At 46.2% G+C, this 21,657-nt stretch overlaps 1 protein-coding gene across 1 annotated transcript in view; it reads right to left on the reverse strand.

The window, feature by feature from the left end:
- DAPL1 (death associated protein like 1) overlaps positions 1 to 19,404 on the reverse strand; it is a 60,014-nt gene extending 40,610 nt beyond the window's left edge. The window contains exons 1-2 of the mRNA XM_036422014.2: positions 19,307 to 19,404; positions 19,080 to 19,192 (exon numbers count right to left, since the gene is read on the reverse strand). Coding sequence (XP_036277907.1) covers positions 19,080 to 19,104 — 25 coding nt within the window. The 5' untranslated portion in view covers positions 19,105 to 19,192; positions 19,307 to 19,404. The remainder of the gene's footprint in view (positions 1 to 19,079; positions 19,193 to 19,306) is intronic.
- Between the last annotated feature and the right edge of the window lie 2,253 nt (positions 19,405 to 21,657).

The raw sequence follows: 21,657 nt of genomic DNA on the forward strand, positions 1-21,657 counted from the left end.
TCTTTCTTTTCTTTTCTTTTCTTTCTTTTCTTTTCTTCTCTTTCTTTTCTTTCTTCCTTTCTTCCTTTCTTCCTTTCTTCCTTTTTTCCTTCCTTCCTTCCTTCCTTCCTTCCTTCCTTCCTTCCTTCCTTCCTTCCTTCCTTCCTTCCTTCCTTCCTTCCTTCCTTCCTTCCTTTATTCTTATTTTTTTATTATTTTTTTGGCCAACTCTACTGCAGAACCATAAGGGGATTGTAGGAAGCATAGTTTCAGGTAACCCAAGTTCTCACAGCACACATCCCCACAGCAAAAGAGAAAAAAAAAAAAAGAAAAAAAAAAAAGGGTAAAATTATAGTTAGTGCATTTCAAGAAAAATTCTTGAAATTCTAATATTAAATAAGTTTAATATCAATAAGTCCCCAGTCCACCTGGTTCATCTATTTACAAGTACAGAAATGAGAAAGTCATAGAAAATCTGCCAGTTACAAAACAACACAGGAATGCTCTCCTGAGCTTGATAGAGCATCAAGAACAAGGGCTATGCTCTATGGACCCCCCCAAATCCCCCACACCATTTAAAAAGACAGTTTTATTCCTGTTCCAATCCCCTAATAGCTTCACCCTTGGTGCTTATTAATGCTCATTACAGATGATTTCCTTCAGCTCCATTAAGCTCTGCTCACGGCTGTTTTCTGGCACGTGAACAAGATGGCAGGCCACCAAAGGAAAGCTGGTCCCAGGTTCCATGTCATGTACAAAGTGATTTGGCCAGTCCCACTCCATGCCGGAGGGTCCAAAGGGTTGTGCATCTTAGGTGTGGACAGCGCCATTCTCTGTACAGAACAGAGGCTTCAGGAGTGTTAGGTTGGGAGCCTCAAAGAGGCCTCTTCAGCTCTGGGAATTCACATGACATGGGAGATACTGATGCATTCTGGCTCTGCACTCCATCTGTTCTCTCTCAGGTGGAGGCCAGGTGGGGAGGCACCGCAAGGTGGGGAGGCACCGCAAGGTGGGGAGGCACCGCGAGGTGGTGGCCCTTTCTTCATGAGCTATGCTCAGGGCTCTTCCAGGACAAACCTGGGGGAGGCCACTCCCTCTCAGTGCCTCTCCTTCCATTCTCTTTTGCCTTAGATATTTCCTCCCCTGATGCGAGGTGTCCTCATTAAACCTTTGGTTGCACAAGGTTACTCAAAGTGGTTTACTCCTTAGGTCAGCTTTGATTGGACACTGCTGATGCTTCAGACATTCAATTTTCCCTGCCCCCACAAAAACGTGCCTTTCCAGTGTCCCTCTGAGACCTTCCCTAGCTAATACTGCAATACTGTGAAAGGCTCCAGAAAGACTCGGTCACCATGAGTCTCCTTCGTGGCAGCAGTTGGGTGTGTCTGGCTTTCCAGATTTCCCTGCAAATTTCAAATTGGGCAATATGACAAAGATAATGTGGGCAAGCCTTTGGCACTTTCCACTGGGCACCTACTCTACCTACATGTAGGTTAAATCACATACATAAATATCTGTTTGGTTAATTATAAATGTAATTGATGGCTACTGATTGCTCAAGCTCAAGGTCCTTAATGTCTTGTATCTATTACATATTTAATAAATGCTTGTTGGCTGAAGTGATCTGGGAATAGCTTGTGCAAGGATTTTACTCTCTTAAATTACAGGCACAGGTGGGGCACCAATATTCCAGGAAAGTGAAGAAGAGGAGCAATTATAGATGGCAAGGCTGGCAGGTGAGGAGGGCAGCAGAATCCATAGCAAAGACATCTGAGATTGCCTCCCGCACATCCCCCACTGGGGACTGAGCCCACAACCAGGGCATATGCTCTGACCCAAAATCACACTGTGACCTCCTGGTTCATAGGTTGACACTGGCCAGCCATGCTATAGCTAATTTTTCGAGGAATGACATAATGAAGGAATGCATCATTTATATTCCCACCAGCAATGCACAAGGGTTCCCATTTCTCCATGTCCTCTATAACAGTCTTTTATTGATGCTTCTTAAAAAACATGACATGGGTTAGTATAGCCGCTGGCTTACCAACAGCAGTGATACCATTTTGACTGCACATTTATCTTACAAAGATTTTGTAATTTTCCCTTTGAACTGTGATATCTGTATGTAACGTGGGATATCCCCTGTAACACGGCTGATCTTGTTTTGGGTGGTGTGTACCCCCTTCTCTTGATGATATCTGTGAATGACAGCTGGACATAACTCAGTCCTGCTCCCAGAGAAAGGAGTATCGTCACTTAGGGGTCAGAATTCCTAACCTCTCTTTAGAAAGGTGTTTGCAGCTGTCCTTGGGTCTAGACAGCATAAACCACCCACAAAGCCCTTCTGAGACCAGAACCTGGCCCAGAAATGTGTTGATGTTAAACAAATACGTACCCAAAAATTAAATAATAAAAGCGTGGAGGACCGTAGATAGAGGGTTAGTGGTGGGGGTAGCAGGACTTGCGCTCTGATGGGGGTGGTAGAGGAGGGAGGAGATAGGAGGCTTCTCAGGCTCCCTCCCTAACAGTCCGCCCCACCCAGAGCCATGCAGTCCTTGGGCAGGGGCAGCTGGCAGTGGCACAGGATGCAAGGGAACTACCTATCACTGGTGCTGCCATGTTTCCTATATTTAAAGAGCATCAAAAATGTAACAGAGAGTATACTGTTTTCCAAATTAGCCTTTATGTTTTTTCAATTTTACTTCATTTCTTAATTAAATTCCCCAAATGGGACTTCATTATCTCTGCCCTTGTGAAATGGTTTCTGAGCCAGTGAGGCCTAAGTCGTTTGATTTTTCTGAGGGGGCTCTTGGGATTTACGCTCGGGGTGGCCTTGCCCCAGGCTGGCAGCCAAGGCACCTCCACCAGTCGGAATCCAGCTCTCACTAAGGGAGAACAGCCCAGAAGACGCACCACTTGCCTTCAACACAGGGACACACCAGCTTTAGACGTGGCCATTGCCCTGGTTATGAATTCCACACTAACCTCGATGGGGTGTGATAAACCTGGGTTAGCCTGGGTGAGTGTCAAGTTCCCTATGAACTTGTAAGTAATCCAGTGCTTGATCTTGTTTCACAAGAGTTTTTGTAGCCAGTGACTCTCGTATTTACCACTGCGGTAACTCCCTTCTCCTACACACATTCTCAGGGCAAGTTCTCACCTGACCCTGGTGGCATTGCAGGAGGAGGGAGGGAGGAAAGCAAGGAGGTGGGGGGGGGGGGGGGAGGCTGAGAGAGAGGGACCTTAGACAGAAGGCCGCCTTCTGGTGTAGTCAGTCATCAGAAACGTGTACTGACTTGATTAAGAGCATCTGTTTGAAACCACGATGTTCGGGGATGCAGGTTCACACACAGGCCCTGGAATTCTATTAAATAATAGGCTGTCCTTCTGGTTGATTAACATGTTCAATGCTTTTTGAAGAAAGTTTTATTTGAAAATTAACAAGTGTGTTTAAAATATATATATATATATATATATATATATATATATATTTTAGACACACTTGCCAATTATATATATATATATATATATATATATATATATATATATATATATATGAAAGGACAAAGAGTAAAAATTCCCCACCCCACCCCCTTCCTCCTCCCAGCTTCCCAGTGTTGGACAGGATCCTTTCAGTTATATGCTAACGAGAGAAAAATTCTGAGATGTCCTAAATTCAATCACAGAAGGCCGGAGGGTGGGAGAGAGAAGGGAAGTTAATCAGGTAACAGCCGTGGCTGAAACCAACAAGACACTGTGCACATTCCTGAGTATGTGCGGAAATTTAGAATCCATGGCAGCTACCTCAGCTGGTTATCTAGAAAGGTGAGCCTGCCCCCAGATGTCACCCCATCCTGCTCACGCGTGAACATTTCACAGTTGCCTACAACCAATCCAGAAGCATCCAATATTTCTTCCTGACGAACTATTCACCTGCACCTCAACTTTCCCTGCTTCACCTTTTCCCGATCCCCTTACCTGTAGCCAGTGCCAATTCTTCCAACACAACTTACATCTTCTCCAAACTCACTGTACTAAGGAGCTCCATGCACCCTGGGTGGACATCCCTCTTCATCTGGCTGCAAATCCCAGGACCCCCTCCTTTTCCTGTGAGCATATGTCTCAATCAACCCTTTCTTCGGGGACAACTTTTGGCTCCAAAGGTTTCTTTCTTTCTTTCTCTCTCTCTCTCTCTCATACACACACACACACACTACAAAACCTCAAATAGCCCATATTATCATACTGCTCTACAGTATGCTTGTGTAACTTATAGTAGAAAAAGCTTTCTATGTTAAGTCTATTTTTAAAGAAAAATATTCCACACTCTGATAGGTTCACCAACCTCAGCTGCACCAGAGCATGTGGCTGAGCTTCAATGGTACAACTGGCCCTGGGAGATTGGCCCCCTGGCCACTGTGGCCTGCTCCCTTTGCTCATGTGTGTGCCCACTGCAAGGACCATGGCGTCTTACCAGGTGCCCGTGGAGGACCAGGCAGGGACTCCCAGCAAGGGAGAGCAAGCATGTGGCCAGTTTGGCAGGAAAATGAAAGACTGGAAGGCCTCCTGGCTCCATGTTTACCCTGGGGTTGGCAGCCGTACTTCCAACGTAGTCTGGTTCAGCAGATGCTGATGCTGTTTCTCCCTCTGCTTGGTCCACATCAGCTGCCAGCCAAACCTCCACAGCTTGTAGTGTGTGTGGCCCAGGCATGCCAAGGGTCAGACTGCTGGAGTCTTGGTTGTTTCATCCCCCCTTTGTCTAATTGCAATGCAGAGGCATTTTGGAAGTTGGTTTGGGGGCATGAAGGTGTGCGGGGGAAGGGGGCATACTTTTGTTCTAAATAATGATTTAAAAGGAACTAGAGTATGACATGCTCCTTTGAAGAATCATAATTTGAACAATTCCTGGCATTTCTAAAGTGAATTCCCGCAACTAACACTCTCTGAAGTGCATCTCCGTGGCCGTGGTTCCTGGGCCTCCTTTCTTTTGCTCGGCCTCTTTTTGGAGCTCTGCTGTCTGCTGGTTCCAGGCCTTTCCCATCTGATTGCTCAAAGTGAGGCTAATATCTTTAGCTGGAAACCTGCAACCATTTTCTGATTTCCTCCCATCCGGTCACTTTAGAGAGAAACCACTAAATCATTCTTAATTCTTTCCTTTCTCATTGTTTTGATGAGTTCTATTGATTTGGGCTCAAACATGTCTTTTAAAAAATTTCCCTTTTTCTTTAGTCCCCTCCATCAAGACTGTCACTGTCGCTCAAGTCAATAAATATTTATTAAATACTACCATGTACCAGAGACATTTCTGCCATCCGAGGCATCATAGTTCACTGATCCCACTCAGCCTCTGGAGGCATCTCACCCAATGAATCTGCTCATAATTCTCAGCTCACAAACCCACATTAGCTCCTTGCTGCCTAAAGATCCAACCCAATGCCCTGGCTGGGAAGCTCCTCTCTATCTTCTTGTTCTCTCCTCACACCCCCCTCCCTCATCTAGCCCCTCTGTAGACAAGTCCCAGTGCACCCACCAGGCCACACATGTTGTATTTCATAGATCCCTGTTTTTGTACATGCTAACCCCCCAGCTTGGAACACCATTTCCCATATCAAACTCCTGGGAAATCCCTACTTTTTAGGATTCTGCTTAAATGCTAGCTCATTTGTCAATTCTTCACATGGAGCTAAGAGCTCCAGGGCAGTACTTAGCATCTTTATTGTGTGATTTGCTCACATCTTTGACTCCTCACTAGCCCCAACTTCCAGGCTGTCAGCAACTTGAAGGCAAGGACTATGCCTTCTTCAGAGTCCCTGGCTCTCAGCTTGATGCCTGGTGTATGATACAAAAATATGTAGGTACTAGACCACATGTGTCAAACACAAGGCCCGCGGGCCAAATCCGTCCCACCAGGCCTTGCAATGTGGCCCGCACCGTGCTGTCATCACTGCACTCCGCTGCGTTTCCATCACAATGACAGTTTATGACTGTTCAGTAAACCATTCGGCCCGCGATTTAGGCTGGATTTTAGATTTTGGCCCCTTCTCTGATTGAGTTCGACACCCCTATTAGACTGATCAAACTCTGGACTGAATATACTAGTGGCCTATAGCAAACAGGGTTTGTGAGAAGAACCATACTAATACCTGAAAAATATTGGTCACATCTCATACTAGTGCAAGCATGAATTGGCTTATGGAATTGGTAAATCCAAGGGTGCAGCTGGATTGGGGGCATTGGGGAGGGGGTGGGAGGGCTGCAAGCCATGCTGTCGGGTCTCTCTTTCTCATTGGTCATCTCTGATTTTCTTTGCAGGTTAGTCTCTCTCTCTCTCTCTCTCTCTCTCTCTCTCTCTCTCTCTCTCTCTCTTACAGCTGGAACCTGGCAGCTGTAAACTTATGCTCTTACAGTTAATGAAGAGAGAGACCTTCTCTCTATTAACATCCATTTATCAAATCTCAGAGGAGCCTGCTTGGACCTGTTTGGCTATATGCTTTTACAGACACAGGGTACAGGCAGATGGAGTAGCGTGACTGGCTAGGCCTGGATGATGGGTCCACCCACAGACAGGTGGTTGATGTGGATGACTAGCCCTGTGGAAACTACATAGGGTAGATCAGTTCTCCAACAGAAAGGGTAGTTAGTGCTGGACAGACAAAAGCACCAGATGTCTATTCAGTTACATCTAACTTGTTTTGTCTGTTAGCTCCCAGTAGAGCTGAGGTTCTTGAGAGGTCCATTTTACTCTAACAAAAGCCTCACTGAGTTTTAAGGCAGTAGGTATTCCTAAATAGTGCTTCTCATGCCACAATGCACACATGAATGGACCTGGTCAAATGGTGGTTTTTCACTCAGTAGGCCTGGGGTGGAACCTGGGATTCGGCATTCCTTATAAGCTTATATTCTCTGCTTGGGCTGCCATACAATAGTATGGACTGAGCGACTTAAGCAACAGAAATTTATTTTCCCAGAGCTCTGGAGGCTGGAAGTCTAAGATCAAGGTTGGTGAGAGCTCTCTTCTTGGCTCGCAGATAGCTGCCTTCTCACTGTGACCTCACAGGGCCTTTCTTTTGTGCACATGTGAAGAGAGCGAGCGTGCGAGCCCTGGTATCTCTTCCACTTCTTATAAGGACACCAGTCCTATTATCGATAAATTAGGGTCCTGCTCTCATGACCTCATTTAACTTGAATTATCTCCTTAAAGACTTTATCTCCAAATATGGTCGCATTGGGGGTTAGGCCTTCAACACATGGATTTTTGCAGCAACACGATTCCCTCTTCCATAATGAAACTTAAAGATGAACCTGAGCCCAGCAGCGCACCTGCCTCAGCAGTGCTGAAGACGTTGTTTGAGGAGGGCCAAGCCCACAAGGCAGCAAGAACCAGCAGAGTGGGAAGCCCACACTCTGAGGATTCAGAAGGACCCAACATGGCATGGTTGATTCCCTTAAATGCTCTGGGTTTGCTCACTGAGTAGGTCTCCAGTAAATAATCAGACCAAGTGTGTCTCCAATTTGGTGATTAGTAGATGTTCAGTTATTTTCAAATTGGTCTGGATGTTTTATAAGAGCCTTTCTTCAATTTTGAGCAAGTGTGAGTGTGTAATGTTCTCTAGGTATCCCTCTAGCTCTAGCTCTGCCAGGGAGAAGTCTGAAAAGGGAGAAGGGCTCGTGCCCAGGGTTCTTCCATCTCAGTTTGCCAGACTTTGTATTTATCATGAAGCCTAAATGGCAGCAAAAGGAGTAGGAGCAGAAGAGAAAATGCAAAACCATTTCATTGCCTCGGGGCACCAGCTACTCTGCTCAGTGAATTGTTTCAGACTTCTTATGGTCTGAATTGTGTGTCCTGAAAAATCCTGTGTCAAAGCCCTGACCCACAGTACCTCAGAAAGTGGAGGAAGATCTGTAAAGATTCAGATGAAAGTGATTAAGTTAAAATGAAGCTGTTGGAATGAACTCTAATCCAATAGGACCAGTGCCTCTACAAGGAGTGGCAGAGACCTCAGGAGGCACCTGCACAGAGGAAAGAACGCGAGGGCACAGTGAGAAAGCGGCCCAAGGTCTGCAGGCCCAGAGGCCTCAGGAGAAGCCAACCTGCTGGCACCTTGATCCTGGCCTTTGGCCTCCAGAACCATGGGAAGCAGACGCCTGTGTGCTGAAGACACCGAGTCTGTGGTATTTTATTATGGCAGCCTGAGCGACTAACACAAGACGGAAACAGCCAGATTCCACTGAATGTGGTCAGTATTAGCTTGTCCTTCAAATTGTAATTCACTCCTCTCAGCTCTTCTGGTGCTGAGGCTAAACCTGAATAATAAGACACAGTCTTTGTCCTCACCTGGTGGTGGAGACAGATCCCGGAAGGGCCAGAGCAGCACAGGAGGGTCTGGAGGGTCTGGGAAGCTCAGAGTCCAGGGGCCAGTCCTGCTGTGTGGACAAGGAAGGGTGGGGGAGTGACTAATGGTGAGCCTGGGAGGGAGGTTGTCAGAGCCAGGCCACCTCGGGGCTTGGAGATCAAGTTGGCATTTAAGCAGAGGGCATAGAAGGATCACAGGGGAGAAGAGGGAGTTGAGGCTACATTGAGGGGATATAGAGGAAGGCACACATGTAATAGCCATTCTTTCTAGGTGCCCACTTAGTCACTGCAGAGAATGGGATTCTTTAAAGTAGGGGGTAGATTGGCATTATGGTCGTTAGGGTGAAAGGAGAGGTTCACTGCACTGAGCTGGGCCTTCTCCTTCCTCTACCATGTGCCCGACAAGAGCAGGTTCTGGGGAGTGTTTTCTACATGTGTTCTCCACATAAACACACACATGCACACACACACACACACACACACACACACACACACACACAGCTGCTTAAGCAAAGCTGTCATTACAGAAAACCTGCTCAGTTGGTTGTCCACAAACCTCATTGAGCAGAACTTGCTCAGCCAGTTTTACAGAGAGAAATCTGCACACACCTCAACATTCCCAGCCACCTAAGCAGGTGGGAGGCCTACGAGCCTCCTAAACGCTTCCCTCCTGCTGACCGTGCCCTTTGACACCCCTTCGCAGAGCCCTCCTGCCCACCCCTCCCGCTACTGCTTTCCTCCAGATCCTCACATCTCCCCTCGCCCGTGTCCACCCTTGTTGAGAACAGACCTGAGCCAAGTTGGCAGTGCAGTTTTTCAATTGTTTTTGTTGGACAGGAGTGACAATCATTGTGTGGGATGAAAGTGTTAGCTACTGCCCACAACCTCCCTTCCGGTTGTAATGCACGGGTCCTTAAGCTGGGATCTGTGAAATGCATCTTTATTTTTGAGCTTCCCCTGGAAACAGCCTTTCTTTTTATCAGGAACAGAGGCATCAGCCACCATAGTGTTGGCAGCTCCCGTGACTTTTCAGCAGAAGTCATGGGTATTTTTATATCATGTTTTGCCTGTTGCAGATATCTCAGAAGATTGTTTACACAGAATATCATTGATCACTACAGCACGATTATTAGAACCACCACTAAGATGAAATGTTGTTTCAGTTTGTTGATGAAGAAACACTCGGGGTCTGAGGCAGTATAAAGTTGAGAACCTCGGCCTGGGAGTATAACTTAAAGGTTTGAGAAGGTTCCCAGCAAAGATGACTCCAGTTCCGCCGTATGGAATAGAAATCTAGATCCAGGACTGGTCATCTGTCCAAGTGGTGGTTAGAGACAGACCAAGACTGGCAGTTTCTGAGAAAATCTTAGTTCTGGTCCCTGGAAGCCTGGTCTGCTCTGTGTAGTGCTGGGAACTCCCCCTGGTTGGGCCCACTCCTGCCCTCACTTGATCAGCTGTCTAAATAATGGAATTGCCTGCAATAGGACACAGAGACTTAATAAAAATATATCTAGGACCTATTTGCTGTCTTCTTATCTATCCTTGGAAGAACCTTCTCCAACCCTGACTCCTGTAGACCCCCGCCCAGCACGCAAGACTACGCCCAGCAGCCCAGACACACCGCCACACTGTGCTCTGTGCTGCTTTCCTCTTACACACACTGCTCTCTCTGACGCTGAAGTCCTCCTCCAGCCCATCTGTCAAGATGCTGCTGTTCCCGTTCCCAGCGGCCTCTTGGCTCCAGCTTTACTTTATAAAGTGATTGAGGTGAAATTCACGTAGCATGAAGTTAACGCTTATAAAGTAAACAATTTCATGGTATCTATGACAGTCACAACGTTAGGTAGCTATCCAGTCATTTCAAAAGAAAGCCTCACACTCCTTAAGCACCGAGTCCCCATTCAACCCCCTCCCAAGCCCCTGAGAACCACCGATCTGCATTCTGTCTCTAAGGATGTGCACACACTGGACATTTCATAGAAATGGAATCATACAACATGAAACTGTTTGTTTCTAGCTTCTTCCACTAACCACCATGTTTTCTAGGTTCATCGAAGTTGTAGTGTGTACCAGTACTTCAGTCTCTCTGATGGCTGAATAGATATACCACAATTGGCTTTTCTCTTCATCTGCTGGTGGATAGTTGTGCTGTTTCCACCATTTGGCTACTGTGCATAATGCTGTTATGAACATGTGTGTACAAATATTTGAGTACGTGTTTTCAGTGATCTCAGATAAATACTGAAGAGTGTACTTGTTGGGTGATATGATTGATAATTCTGTGCTTAACTTTTTGAGTCACTGCCAAACTGTTTTCCATAACAGCTGAACAATTTTACAATCAAACTATCCTTGCACAAGTGTTCCAATTTCTCCATATCCTGGCTTAACACTCTTATTTAAAGCTTTACTTTTTGGGGGCGGTGGTAGTTTTTCTATTTATTTTGTGATTATTAAGAGAAACATGGTTTAGTCCTTTCATCCAATTTCTCAATCACGCACGGATAACATGTAAGGTACAGTGATTTTTGGTAAGTGGAAAGTCTGATTTAATTAATCTAACTAATTAAAAAGTTTTTAATGCTGTCTTTTCAGTCATTTCACCTACTATGCTTTATGCTGAAGCTTTACTTTTTTAAACCCATCAATTACTCTCTCCCTTTTGTGTCCACCCCAGATTCTCCACACCCATACTAACCCACCCCTGCAGCATTGCTCTTATCACATGGTAATGTAATTCTGCATTAACTTGTCTTTTCATTGTTAGACTTAGCAGGTTGGGCTTGCTTGTGGGCAGGGATCTTCTGTGTGCCACATAAACGGGCAAATGTGTGAGAAGGGCTCATGGGCTCTCTTGTGGTGAGTAGGAATTAAACCTACATGCTCTGTTACCTTCCCTGGTCCTAATACCAACGTCACACCCTTTATTGACTCCACAGGGATGAAACGGAAGACAAATGAGACACCAGCTGGGCAAGCGTGCTGAGCTCCTTGGAGGAAAAAAAAAAAGTTGTGTAAATCTAAGTCTTTCTTTCATTGGAGAAACAAAGCAAATGCCACCAAATCATCCTTGCTTTATCACTCAGGCCTAAACAGGTCAGCGGGGAGGAGAGAAATGGCATTTGGAAGCATCTGAATGAACCATCAGGCAACATGGAAGACGTCAGAGGAGACTGATTCTGGGGTGCAGCTCTCTAGACCAGTGTTGAGGTGATGTGTGCCCCATATGGCTTAGCCCTTTGTTTTCCCTTTGCCGTGCCTCCCTGGAAGAGTGAAGCAGCATGTGAATGCTCCTTCCTGCTGCCTGCAGCAGAGCATTTGTCCACTCCCCCATTTACCAAAAGGTGCCCCAAAGGTGCGAGACCCCAGGGAGGCAAAGATAAATAACACCTGGCCCTGCTCTCTCAACTAGGATGTGTAAGGTGATGCACACTAACAAGCCGCATTCCTGGATATCTTGGAGGAGAGAAATCTCAAGGGAAAGAAGAAAACGGCTTCCAGGCACATAGGAAAGATACTGGAAGAGCAGTTATGTGCGCTTTATTTCAGTTTTATTTGGTCAGCCGGGTCCTATCCTCAGACAAAGAGCTAGATATTTATCAGATGTGTCAGCCGTTTTAGGGCTGCTAAAACCCTGATTTTTCTAGTACTAATAGGAAGGCAGCAGGCTAGGTCAGAGCAAAGGATCTGACTATGAGCTTTTCTCAATTGAAATGATTTCACCATAAAAAAACAACAACAATAAAAATGGGCTTTCTGTAGGAGAAGGCACGTGGGACATGAGAAAAGTGTGGGGTTTGCCATGAAAGGCCTGGGTTCGAGTCCTGGATCTACAGCTCATTTGTCATGTTCCTGGACCTTGGCTTGCTCATCCCAGTCTGTCTTCCCCCACCCTACCCCCTTTGGGAAATTTAACTAAACCTGGAGGAATCTCAGCAGCTTATTACATGGTTTAAAGATCACAGGCTTTGTTCCTGAACCCGAATGCCACATTCTTCATTTCTGAGTTGGCATGGACCATTATCAAAGTACATTATTGTTATCACTATGTGAATTTTATCACTCAGGCTAGTTTAGTTGTTGTGTCTGGAAACCCAAGCCAAAGATGTACTTTAACTGAGTTTATGCCTGTTTAACTTTACCAGCAAGGATTCTCCTCCTCCTCCTCCTCCTCCGAGAAATCTGGTAAAACCTAGATAATTATGGTCCAATCGCTTCCCAGGTTACCTGTGAGTTCTTGGGCTTACGTCCTGTACTTCCCTAGGTCACCCCCTCCTGTGCTCATGTGCTCCTCACACGTTTGCACCAACTCGGACGATCCCCTCACGCATTGGTGGGCAGCAGAGACTCACCTGCAGGCTTGCTGGGGGCTGTGGTTGGCAGGCACTGGGAGAACCCACACACTGTGGCTTCCCACATCTGGCCTTCTCACTTTCTCATTCACCCCTTTCATTTTCCCCTTCTCAGGCTGCACTAAAAAACAGCTTCTCCCCCAGGTCCAGCCAGCACCAGCAATATTTTCCCATCAGAAACAGCCTTCCCTTCTCAGGAGGAATTCTGGCAAGTGGGTTTCCTCCAGCTCAGCATCCTTGCTTCAGGAACCCATCCAAGTTCATGTAAGCCGTGGGGCCAATGCCAGGAGCATCAATAAAACCTGCCAGGGTCTGTGGACAGCTTGGATGTCCATTTCAACCTGTTTTTGGCGTTTTAAATAAAATTCTGAAGAAAGTGGCTTTCCAGAATTCAAGTTTATTATTTAAGTGTTCTGAGGCATCCTGTCTTTCTGTCTCCCACATTGCTGGCTGATTTTCTCAGAAGTGACCATCTGGCTGGGACTTCCTACCGATGACCACTAGAGGGCATATGGTTTCCAGCCCACAAGGCCCTCTCCTCAGCCAACGCCTGGCATTTTGCTGCAGAAAGGACACTTTTATTCTGTTTGTTTGTTTTCCCTTGGAAACAGGAGGAAAGCACTTGAAATTCCCTGGATGCGGCTAAGGCATTTTCTACTGCATTCATCTGTGAAATGCTGGCTGCAAGAAGCAGGCTTCTGGCGAGAGGAGGAAAGACTGTGCTCTCTGTTCCTGTCACTCATTCCCCCCAAGGGGAGGAGAGAAAGGCAGCAAGAAAGCCGAACGAATGAGGCTTGTTGTTTCCGAGATTGCTGGGAGAATATACTTGTAGGCTACATGTGTCTACACAAGCCTCCTGGTAGAGTGAAAATAATGTGTTTTGGAATTAGATGTGTGGGATGCACTTCCCACACCCAGGCTTCCTGCCAACACAGCAGACCAGTGTGGGCTGCGACCAGCCCCGGAGAAACTGCAGCATTACTGGGCTGGGAGGCAGGCGAGGTGCTGGGGAGACCAAGTGGCCTGGGAATGTCCCTTGAAAGCCCCCTTGGGCCTGGCTCTCCAAGGAGGGGTGACATATCCTACTCCAGAGGGGAGGATGGGGAGAGTGATGGGACTGGGAAGTTAATGAGAGTCAATCAACAGGAGTATGGTCAAAAGTTAGGAGTGGCCAGAAGAAGATCAAAATTAGAATGCTTACCTTCTACCAGTACACTAGCTGGTGAAAAGTCAATGGTAAGTGGAAATGGCTAGGCTAGGGGAAAAGGGGAGATGAAGGAATTAAAAAAAAAAACAACCTGTACTATAAGTGAAAAGTCACAGCAAATCCTCCCTCATGTCTCATGGATCAGAAGTAGGTCACACCGCCCATCCCTAGATCGGTTCCTGGTAGGATGAATGTGTCCATGTGTACAACAGAACAACCATGATTCACCCTTAGATGTCCCTTAGTCGTCCAGAGTTGTTGATATTGGAACAAAATCAGGCTCAGTTAGATGAAGAAATGCTATTGGCAGGCAATGAAGAGTTTTCCAGGCACTGTAGCTGGTGGTAGGCACACAGTATTTAACAAGTCCTCATAAAGCAGGAAATATTTCCCAGCTCTAGTACTTATTAACGCTGTGACTTGGGGAAGCATGCATAATTTCTCTGAGCTGCAGTTTCCTAATATGGGTAAAGCTGCGGTGACGTTTGCTGTGAAGATTAAATAATATACATGAAAGTTTCCTCTCCTTCCTGGCTCTTGGTAGATGGTCAACTTTCTAGTTTTCTGCTCTCTTCTCCCCTTTGGCATGTTTAGCTTATAAACATTTATTCATTCAAGAATATTTACTGAGTGTCTGCATCAGTTATGTTGCTTTCAGCTATAATCGGCAGGAAATATCACCTACATGGCAGTAAACAATAAGGAAAAGGTATTATCTCATTAGAAGAAGGCCATTGGTAGGGCAGTTCTAGGGCAGGTTAATGTAGAGCAAGCATGTCAAACTCGTGGCCTGCAGGCCACATGCCTCGTTTATTTGGCCCGTGTTAGCCTTTGAGTTTGACATGCTGGATGTAGAGGATCAGCAGAATTACCAAGGACTCTGATCCACCCACACTTTGGCTCTACCATCCTCCGCAGGTTCACACGGACCTGGTGCCTCTCACGGCTGCAGAGACGGGTGCCACGCCACTCACCTCCAGGCAGGCCTGCACCCGTTCCTCTCACACGAGTGCTTAGAATTTTCCTGGAAATATTTCCCAGACATTGTCCCAGCAAATCCTTCCTCATGTCTCATGGACCAGAAGTGGGTCACACCGCCCATGCCTAGATCAGTTCCTGGTAGGATGAATGTGTCCATGTGTACAACAGAACAACCATGATTCACCCTTAGATGTCCCTCAATCGTCTAGAGTTGTTGATATTGGAACAAAATCAGGCTCAGTTAGGTGAAGAAATGCTATTGGCAGGCAATGAAGAGTTTTCCAGGCTCTGTAGCTGGTGTTAGGCACATAGTATTTAACAAGTCAGATGCCATTCCTAGGGAACAACTGTCATTAACAATGTAGTGTGTGAGTGTTATGCAGGGAGAACTGGAGGGCAGTCACACATATTGTGGTCAGGGAAGACTTTTTGGAGGAGATGCTCTTTATCCTGGGGGATAAAGTGGGAGTTTCTAGGCGATGGGCTGTCTAGTAGGAGAGCATGCATGAAACCACGGGAACAAGAATGATTGTGACATATTCAGGGGACTGATACAGGAGGGCGAGTGGTCAGCAGGGACTCTTCATGAAGGCCTTGGAAACCACATGGTTGAGTTGAAATTCTATTACGACAGCAATGCATCAGGTGTATTCAAAGCAATGTTCTCTAAAATGTGGATGTGAAATCAGTCCAGTGGTCCATAACCAGCATATCAAAATAATGAATGAAAATAATAAATTCTTCACTATATTCAAGGCACTGTTCTGCGAGTTTTATGCATCCTCTATTAACACATTGATCCTCAGAGGTTGGGACTATTGTTATCTTCATTTTGCAGGTGAAGAAACTAAAGCCGTAGCCACGGTCACTGTTGTGGGTTGAATTCTGTGTCCTCAAAACAGATATTAACTCTCTAAGACACTAACCCTCTGTACCTCAGAATGTATCTTTATTTGAAAGTAGGACTGTTGCAGAAGCCATTAGTTGAGACAAGGTCATACTGGAGTAGAGTGGGCCCCTAATCCAATATGACTGCTATGCTATGAAAAGATGGCCACCTGAAGACAGGAACACAGAGCACAGAGGAAACACCACGAGGTGGAGACAGGGATCAGAGCGATGCACCCAAAAGCTAAGGAACACCAAGGGCTGCTGGCTGTCACCAGAAGCTAGCGGAGGGGCATGGAGCAGACACATCCACACAACCCTCAGAGGAACCAACTGTACCAACACCTTGATTTTGGGTGTCTAGCCTCCAGAACTGTAACAGAATAAATTGCTGTTGTTTTAAGCCACCCAGTTTGTGGTGCTTTGTTATAGCAGCCAGAGCAAACTAATACAGCTACACAGCTAGCAGGTGGGGAACTGAGATTGAAACTCAGCATCTGGCTACATTGTCATACTCTCAGCCACTGTATGTTCCTCAATAGAAAAGAGAATGTGTGTAAATAGTCAAGGAGGTAGTTTTACTGATATTTACTAGTATATATATATAGATGTGTGTCTGTGTGCTGGGTCACAATGTAAGATATATTTCACTAAACTTTGAAAGCCACTACTCAAACGGGTCTGAATAGAATAATAAGATCAATTTGCATTTTAGAAGGAACAAAGCATCATGTCAAGATTTCGGGAGAAGTCAAGAAGGGTAAGCTCTCTTTTATGAACAAGTTCAAAGGCCTCATCCCTGGCAAAGTGTGAGGAAAGGATTGTTTTCAGGTAGCTACTGGTGGGCAGGAGTATCACCAAATGGTGGGCAGGTCCGGGGGGAAATTAGCTGGTGCACTATGAGCACCTGTACAGCTGCTCTTGGTGGTCGGAGGACTGGCTTAGAGATGTTCTTTGAGGAAGAAGTACAGGTGGTGGGGGGAGCAGCTCTACCAGTCCCCATTCCCAAGAATGTGCTTCAAAAATATAGTTTTTACAAATCCTTCAGAGAACATGCTGACATTCTAGGTATAAAGTCTGCAGTGAACAGGCACCAAAGGCAGCAAGGCTGTGAGGCCTGGGCATTCGAATGTAGGCTTCTCCAAGCTTCGTTCCCCACCCCCACCCGATGCTACTCCACAGACTCCATCTCTGGTACTCACTGCTGACCCTCCATGCTTGAACACAAACCCCACAGGTGCTTAGTGAGTATTAGCTGAATGAATATTGAAGCACATATAATGAGAAACATAAAGGAAGGTGAGTCACACGGTGGTCATTTTTTATGTCCTTGCTTCCCTGCCTGCCCCCATTACCCACTGTAGCACCTGCCCCCTCCCCACTGGCCTCTGGCTATACATCTCCCTTCCACCTCCTGCACCACAATCCCATGTCTGCCTCTCCTGTTCAGCACACGACCAGAAAAAAAGAATGCTGGTGGCCAGGCGCACGGCCTCTGCTGGATCCGATCCCTCCCGACAAAGAGCCAAACACTATTAACAACTGCAAGTCAGCTGCCAAGGAGCCCATGGCATTTGTGGATGCCCTGAGCCCTGCTCCACCACAACGGACAGTAGCAGTGAGCACAAATCCTTGTCTGCCAGGCCCACAGTGCTGTCTCCGAGTGCCCGGTGGAATGAAATGTGGCCTAGACTGATGGGGAGTCCAAGAGGGATTTATGGCCCAATATAAAGAAGTGGAGATTTAGTTCTCATTCAAACCACTCCTAGCCACCATCATTTTCCCCTTAGATGTCAGGATCAATCTGGTTTTTGCATCAGGAAGTTAACTCGATCCCAGGCAGCCCCTGCCTGACCAGGCTGGGAGCACCCAGATCTCACCGTTTCTTGGTATGAGCTCTGAGGGGGCTTGTGGCTCACGAACCAGCTGTCACCCGGGTTTTGTTCTGGGGGAGTTGTTCCTGACCAGTTAGGGTGACCAACCCTCCCAGTTTGCCTGGAACGTGCCCAGTTTTAGCACCGAAAGTCCTGTGTCCAAGGAAACCTCTCAGGACAGGCAGTCACTAGGCGTGTCACCCTCGAATATAAGACCAGGAGCTGTTGGCACAACCAAAATGGCTCAAACAACTGCTCTAGGGGCCTCACAAAATTAGGATCATCTTCCCTCGTTGGCAAACCATGTTTTATTCTTATTTCAATGCAATGGGAAGGCGAGACACCCAGGGACAGCGAGTAGCCACAATGGGTTTTTTTTTCTTCCCAGTCAAATGGGTGGTAAGCAAAATCCAGACTGCCTGCATATGAAGTCTACCCGGGCATCTAACTACAAGTTACTCCACTCTTTGTGTCTCAGTTTTCTCATCTATTCACGGGGATAATGTATAGATGAGACTATCTGTCTTATGGGATCTTTGTAAGGATTAGAAGAGAAAAAAAAAAATATATATATATATATAAAACAATCCTTCAACTGTAGCTGGAGTAGGTGCTCAGAAAATGGATTATTATCGTCACACCTTTCTCTGCAGAGATGGGGTTCTTCCATTTCCCAGAGCCAGCGTTGCTTCCTTGGCAGTGGGCGGGGCAGTGGGGGGCATCCCACAGCTGTCCACAGGTGAACATGACTAGGAGACAGTGTCAGTGGGAAGATGTGCTCTCTCCCCACATCCCTTTTAATGTCTTAGGTTAAATAAAACACAAGCACAAAAAATAGCATAAAACAAACATACAGGACCATGAAACTGCAGTAAAAACTCATATAAACAGTATCTTTGTGGGAAGGTAGAATTTTGTCAGCCATCTGAGGAGTCCCCCACTGTCCAGTACAGACTCTCCCCTCAGCTCTGGTAAGAGTACCCTAATTTTTATTGTATCAAGAAATGAACCTTTTCTTTTTTTTTGGTTTTGTTTTTTTCAGGACAAAAAAAAAAAAAAAAAAAAAAAAAAAAAAAAAAAAAGGCATTGTGTGCTATCCAACACAGAAGGGCCTGGGGTTCCTCTTATTAATTGGGGGAAATAAAAAGCAAAGAAGTGCCCTGGCCCATTTTGCTAAGTGGTTAGAGCATTGGCCCTGGTACAGAAGGGTCTCAGGTTTGATTCTAGGCAAGGGCACGTTCCTGAGTTGCAGGTTCTGTCTCATGCAGGAGGCAACTAATATGTCTCTCATATTTCTCTCTCTCTCTCTCTCTCTCTCTCTCTCTCTCTCTCTCTCTCTCTCTCTCTCAAAATCAATGAAACAATTATCCTCAGGTGAGAAAAAACACACAAAAAATCAGGGTTTCTGAAAGAAAACATTCAAGTAGGAATGCAAACTTTACCTTCCTCTTTCTGACTATGCATCATAGCTCCTGCAAGGGGCACCTGGGCCTCAGTGTATGTTGCTTAAAGAAAATAGACAGCAGTCACAGTCCATTAAAATCTCATCTGCTTCCTATAAAATGAAAAAGTCATTACTGGCCAAGTCAGGGGGTCTCAGGCTCCTGTGGAGTTTCTCCCCTTACAGCCCTGCAGCTTGCAAAGGGCAGAGTCACCTCTATTTTCCTACCAGGGCAGTGCTGTTACATGAAACCATGCTTCTCCCCAAGCAGTCGTTAGTATAAAACATCCTAACACTATTGTGAATGGTGCTGACAAGAACACAGGGCCCAGATGTGTGGCGTTGGTATTAATTGCTGGATTTAGGATGGGAGAGGCTGGGTGGGTGTGGACGAGGTCACTGGGACCGAGGACTTGAGTCAGACAGGGAGGGAACATGGTTCCCAGGGGAATGGGGTGTGAGAGGGAAACAGGGCTTGACGGAGGAAATTATTCAGTGATGGGACAGGCCAGTGGAAATTAAGACCAGGAAACACAATTTGAGATATGGCTTGGAGATCTGTTAGGCTTAGCTTCATCTTCATAGAATGGAAAACCCAAATGAAAGTGTTTTGAATACAATAAAGGCTAATTTGTTTATGCAGTCAATTGTGGGTATGTTGGTTCTATGATTGGTGCAAACTTCTATCTCCCTGCCTTGACCTCCTTTTAATAAGTGATGTCCATTCCCAAGGACTTCATGTTCCAAAATGGCTGCTGAAGCTCTAGCCATCACCTCTAAGTTTTAGCCAGGAGGAAGCAGGAGAAGGTCAACAAGGTTTGCCCTGCAGCAGAGTAGACTTTTAAGTAGAGTTCCCAGTAACTAGAGCCAACAATGTCTGCTTATGTCTCATTGAATGTGCCAGGCTGAAAGGGATTCTGGAAGATCTTCCTAAAATCAAAGATTCTTCTGGGAAAGTAGCTAGAGAGAATGAATGGGAAGGTGAGGCAACTAACAATCTTTTCCAAATATGATGAGGCAGTAAATCCTCATGGATTAACCTGGAACCTCTATATTACTTAGGTTAACATCTGGGGTCTGGGCTCTATCACCTTACTAACTGTAGAATCAACAAGACACCTAACATTGCTAAGACATGGTTTCCTCGCCTGTAAAATGAAGAAAATAATCAAATCTTTCGCAAAGGTTTTCTTTTGTGTGTGTGAGTCAGATGAAAAACATTGCTCTAGGCTGCTCAGGACAGCGGTTGGCACACAAAAAGCTTTCCAGAGTGGCAGCTGGTACAATGAATCTAATGTAAGAGGCTACAAAAGCAACATTGGACAACCTTTATTCTATATAATAAAAGGCTAATATGCAAATCAACCAAACAGCAGAAGGACCGGTCAGTATGATGCACACTGACCACCAGGGTGCAGATGTTCAATGCAGGGGGAGCCCTGCTCAACCAGAAGCCAGGCTCACGGCTGGCAAATGCAGCAGTGGTGACGGGAGCTTCTCCCGCCTCTGCTTCAGAGCTAAGGATGGTGGGCCTAAGCCGTCAGGCAGACATGCCTTGAGAGCTCCCAGACTGCTAAAGAGTACAGGCCAGGCTGAGGCCCCCCACTCCACCATGAATGCACGAATGTTGTGCACTGGGCCTCTAGTGTTTGCGTAAGATAAGCCCCATTCAAATAAACATGTCATACAAAAAAACGTGACTGAGGGGCCTCCTGGCCTGTGTTGATGGCTCCTCGTAATGAGATACCCATAGGGCTAGAGGACATGCAGTGCCTGCCTTCCCATGGGAAGGCGTGTGGCCAGTGTGAGGGACTCGCCCGTGAACCTGAGGGTGTGCAGGTTTTCCCCATCCCAGTGCTGTCAACCTGGTAGTTGGAAAAGACCCAGACGGCACGGGAAGCTCTGCCGCTGGACCATTTGCCTCCAGACACGTTCTATTTTCACTCCAGGACCCTCCTGCTATTATTCTGCTCCAGGCTTCAGACCATTCTGCCTTGATTTCCAACTTCCTGCACCTCCCTGTTCCTACTGGTTGGTGGTTCTGCTCTCTCCTTGGGCCCAGGGCCACGATCCCCACTCAACTGTGAGTGAGAAGCGTTATCTGCTCTAGCCTCCCTGTGGGAAGTCACGGTGTGTATAACATAATGGACACCACAGAAAGGATCTAAGAAATCCTGCAAAAAAAAAAAATGTGAACATTATTTAACTCAATATTTCCCACTTATTCACTAAAAGTCCTCGGCCTAGAGGTCAGTGTAAGGAGCCCAGGTCCTGCACCTATTACATCTGCTAGACTAGTAATTCCCAGTCAAATATGCTTTTATAAAAAAACAACCAAAAAAAATTTCTCCTACTGAGATACCAGCCAAGGAGGTATCTCAGGTTTGAAGTGCATTTACAGCTCTGAGATGATCATCGCTTTTTGGAAACTATGTGATGCCACTTACTAACTCCCTTCCTTCTTCTTGGTGTTCTCTGGGATGAGAAATGAGATCGTGTCTATGAGGAGTGCTTTCTACACCATTAAATGCTCATCAATGTTAGTTGTTACTATTAGCCTGGCTCACTCCAGTGCTCCA

Source organism: Pipistrellus kuhlii, unplaced genomic scaffold (genome assembly GCF_014108245.1).
Source record: "Pipistrellus kuhlii isolate mPipKuh1 unplaced genomic scaffold, mPipKuh1.p scaffold_m20_p_7, whole genome shotgun sequence".
Classification (NCBI taxonomy): domain Eukaryota; kingdom Metazoa; phylum Chordata; class Mammalia; order Chiroptera; family Vespertilionidae; genus Pipistrellus; species Pipistrellus kuhlii.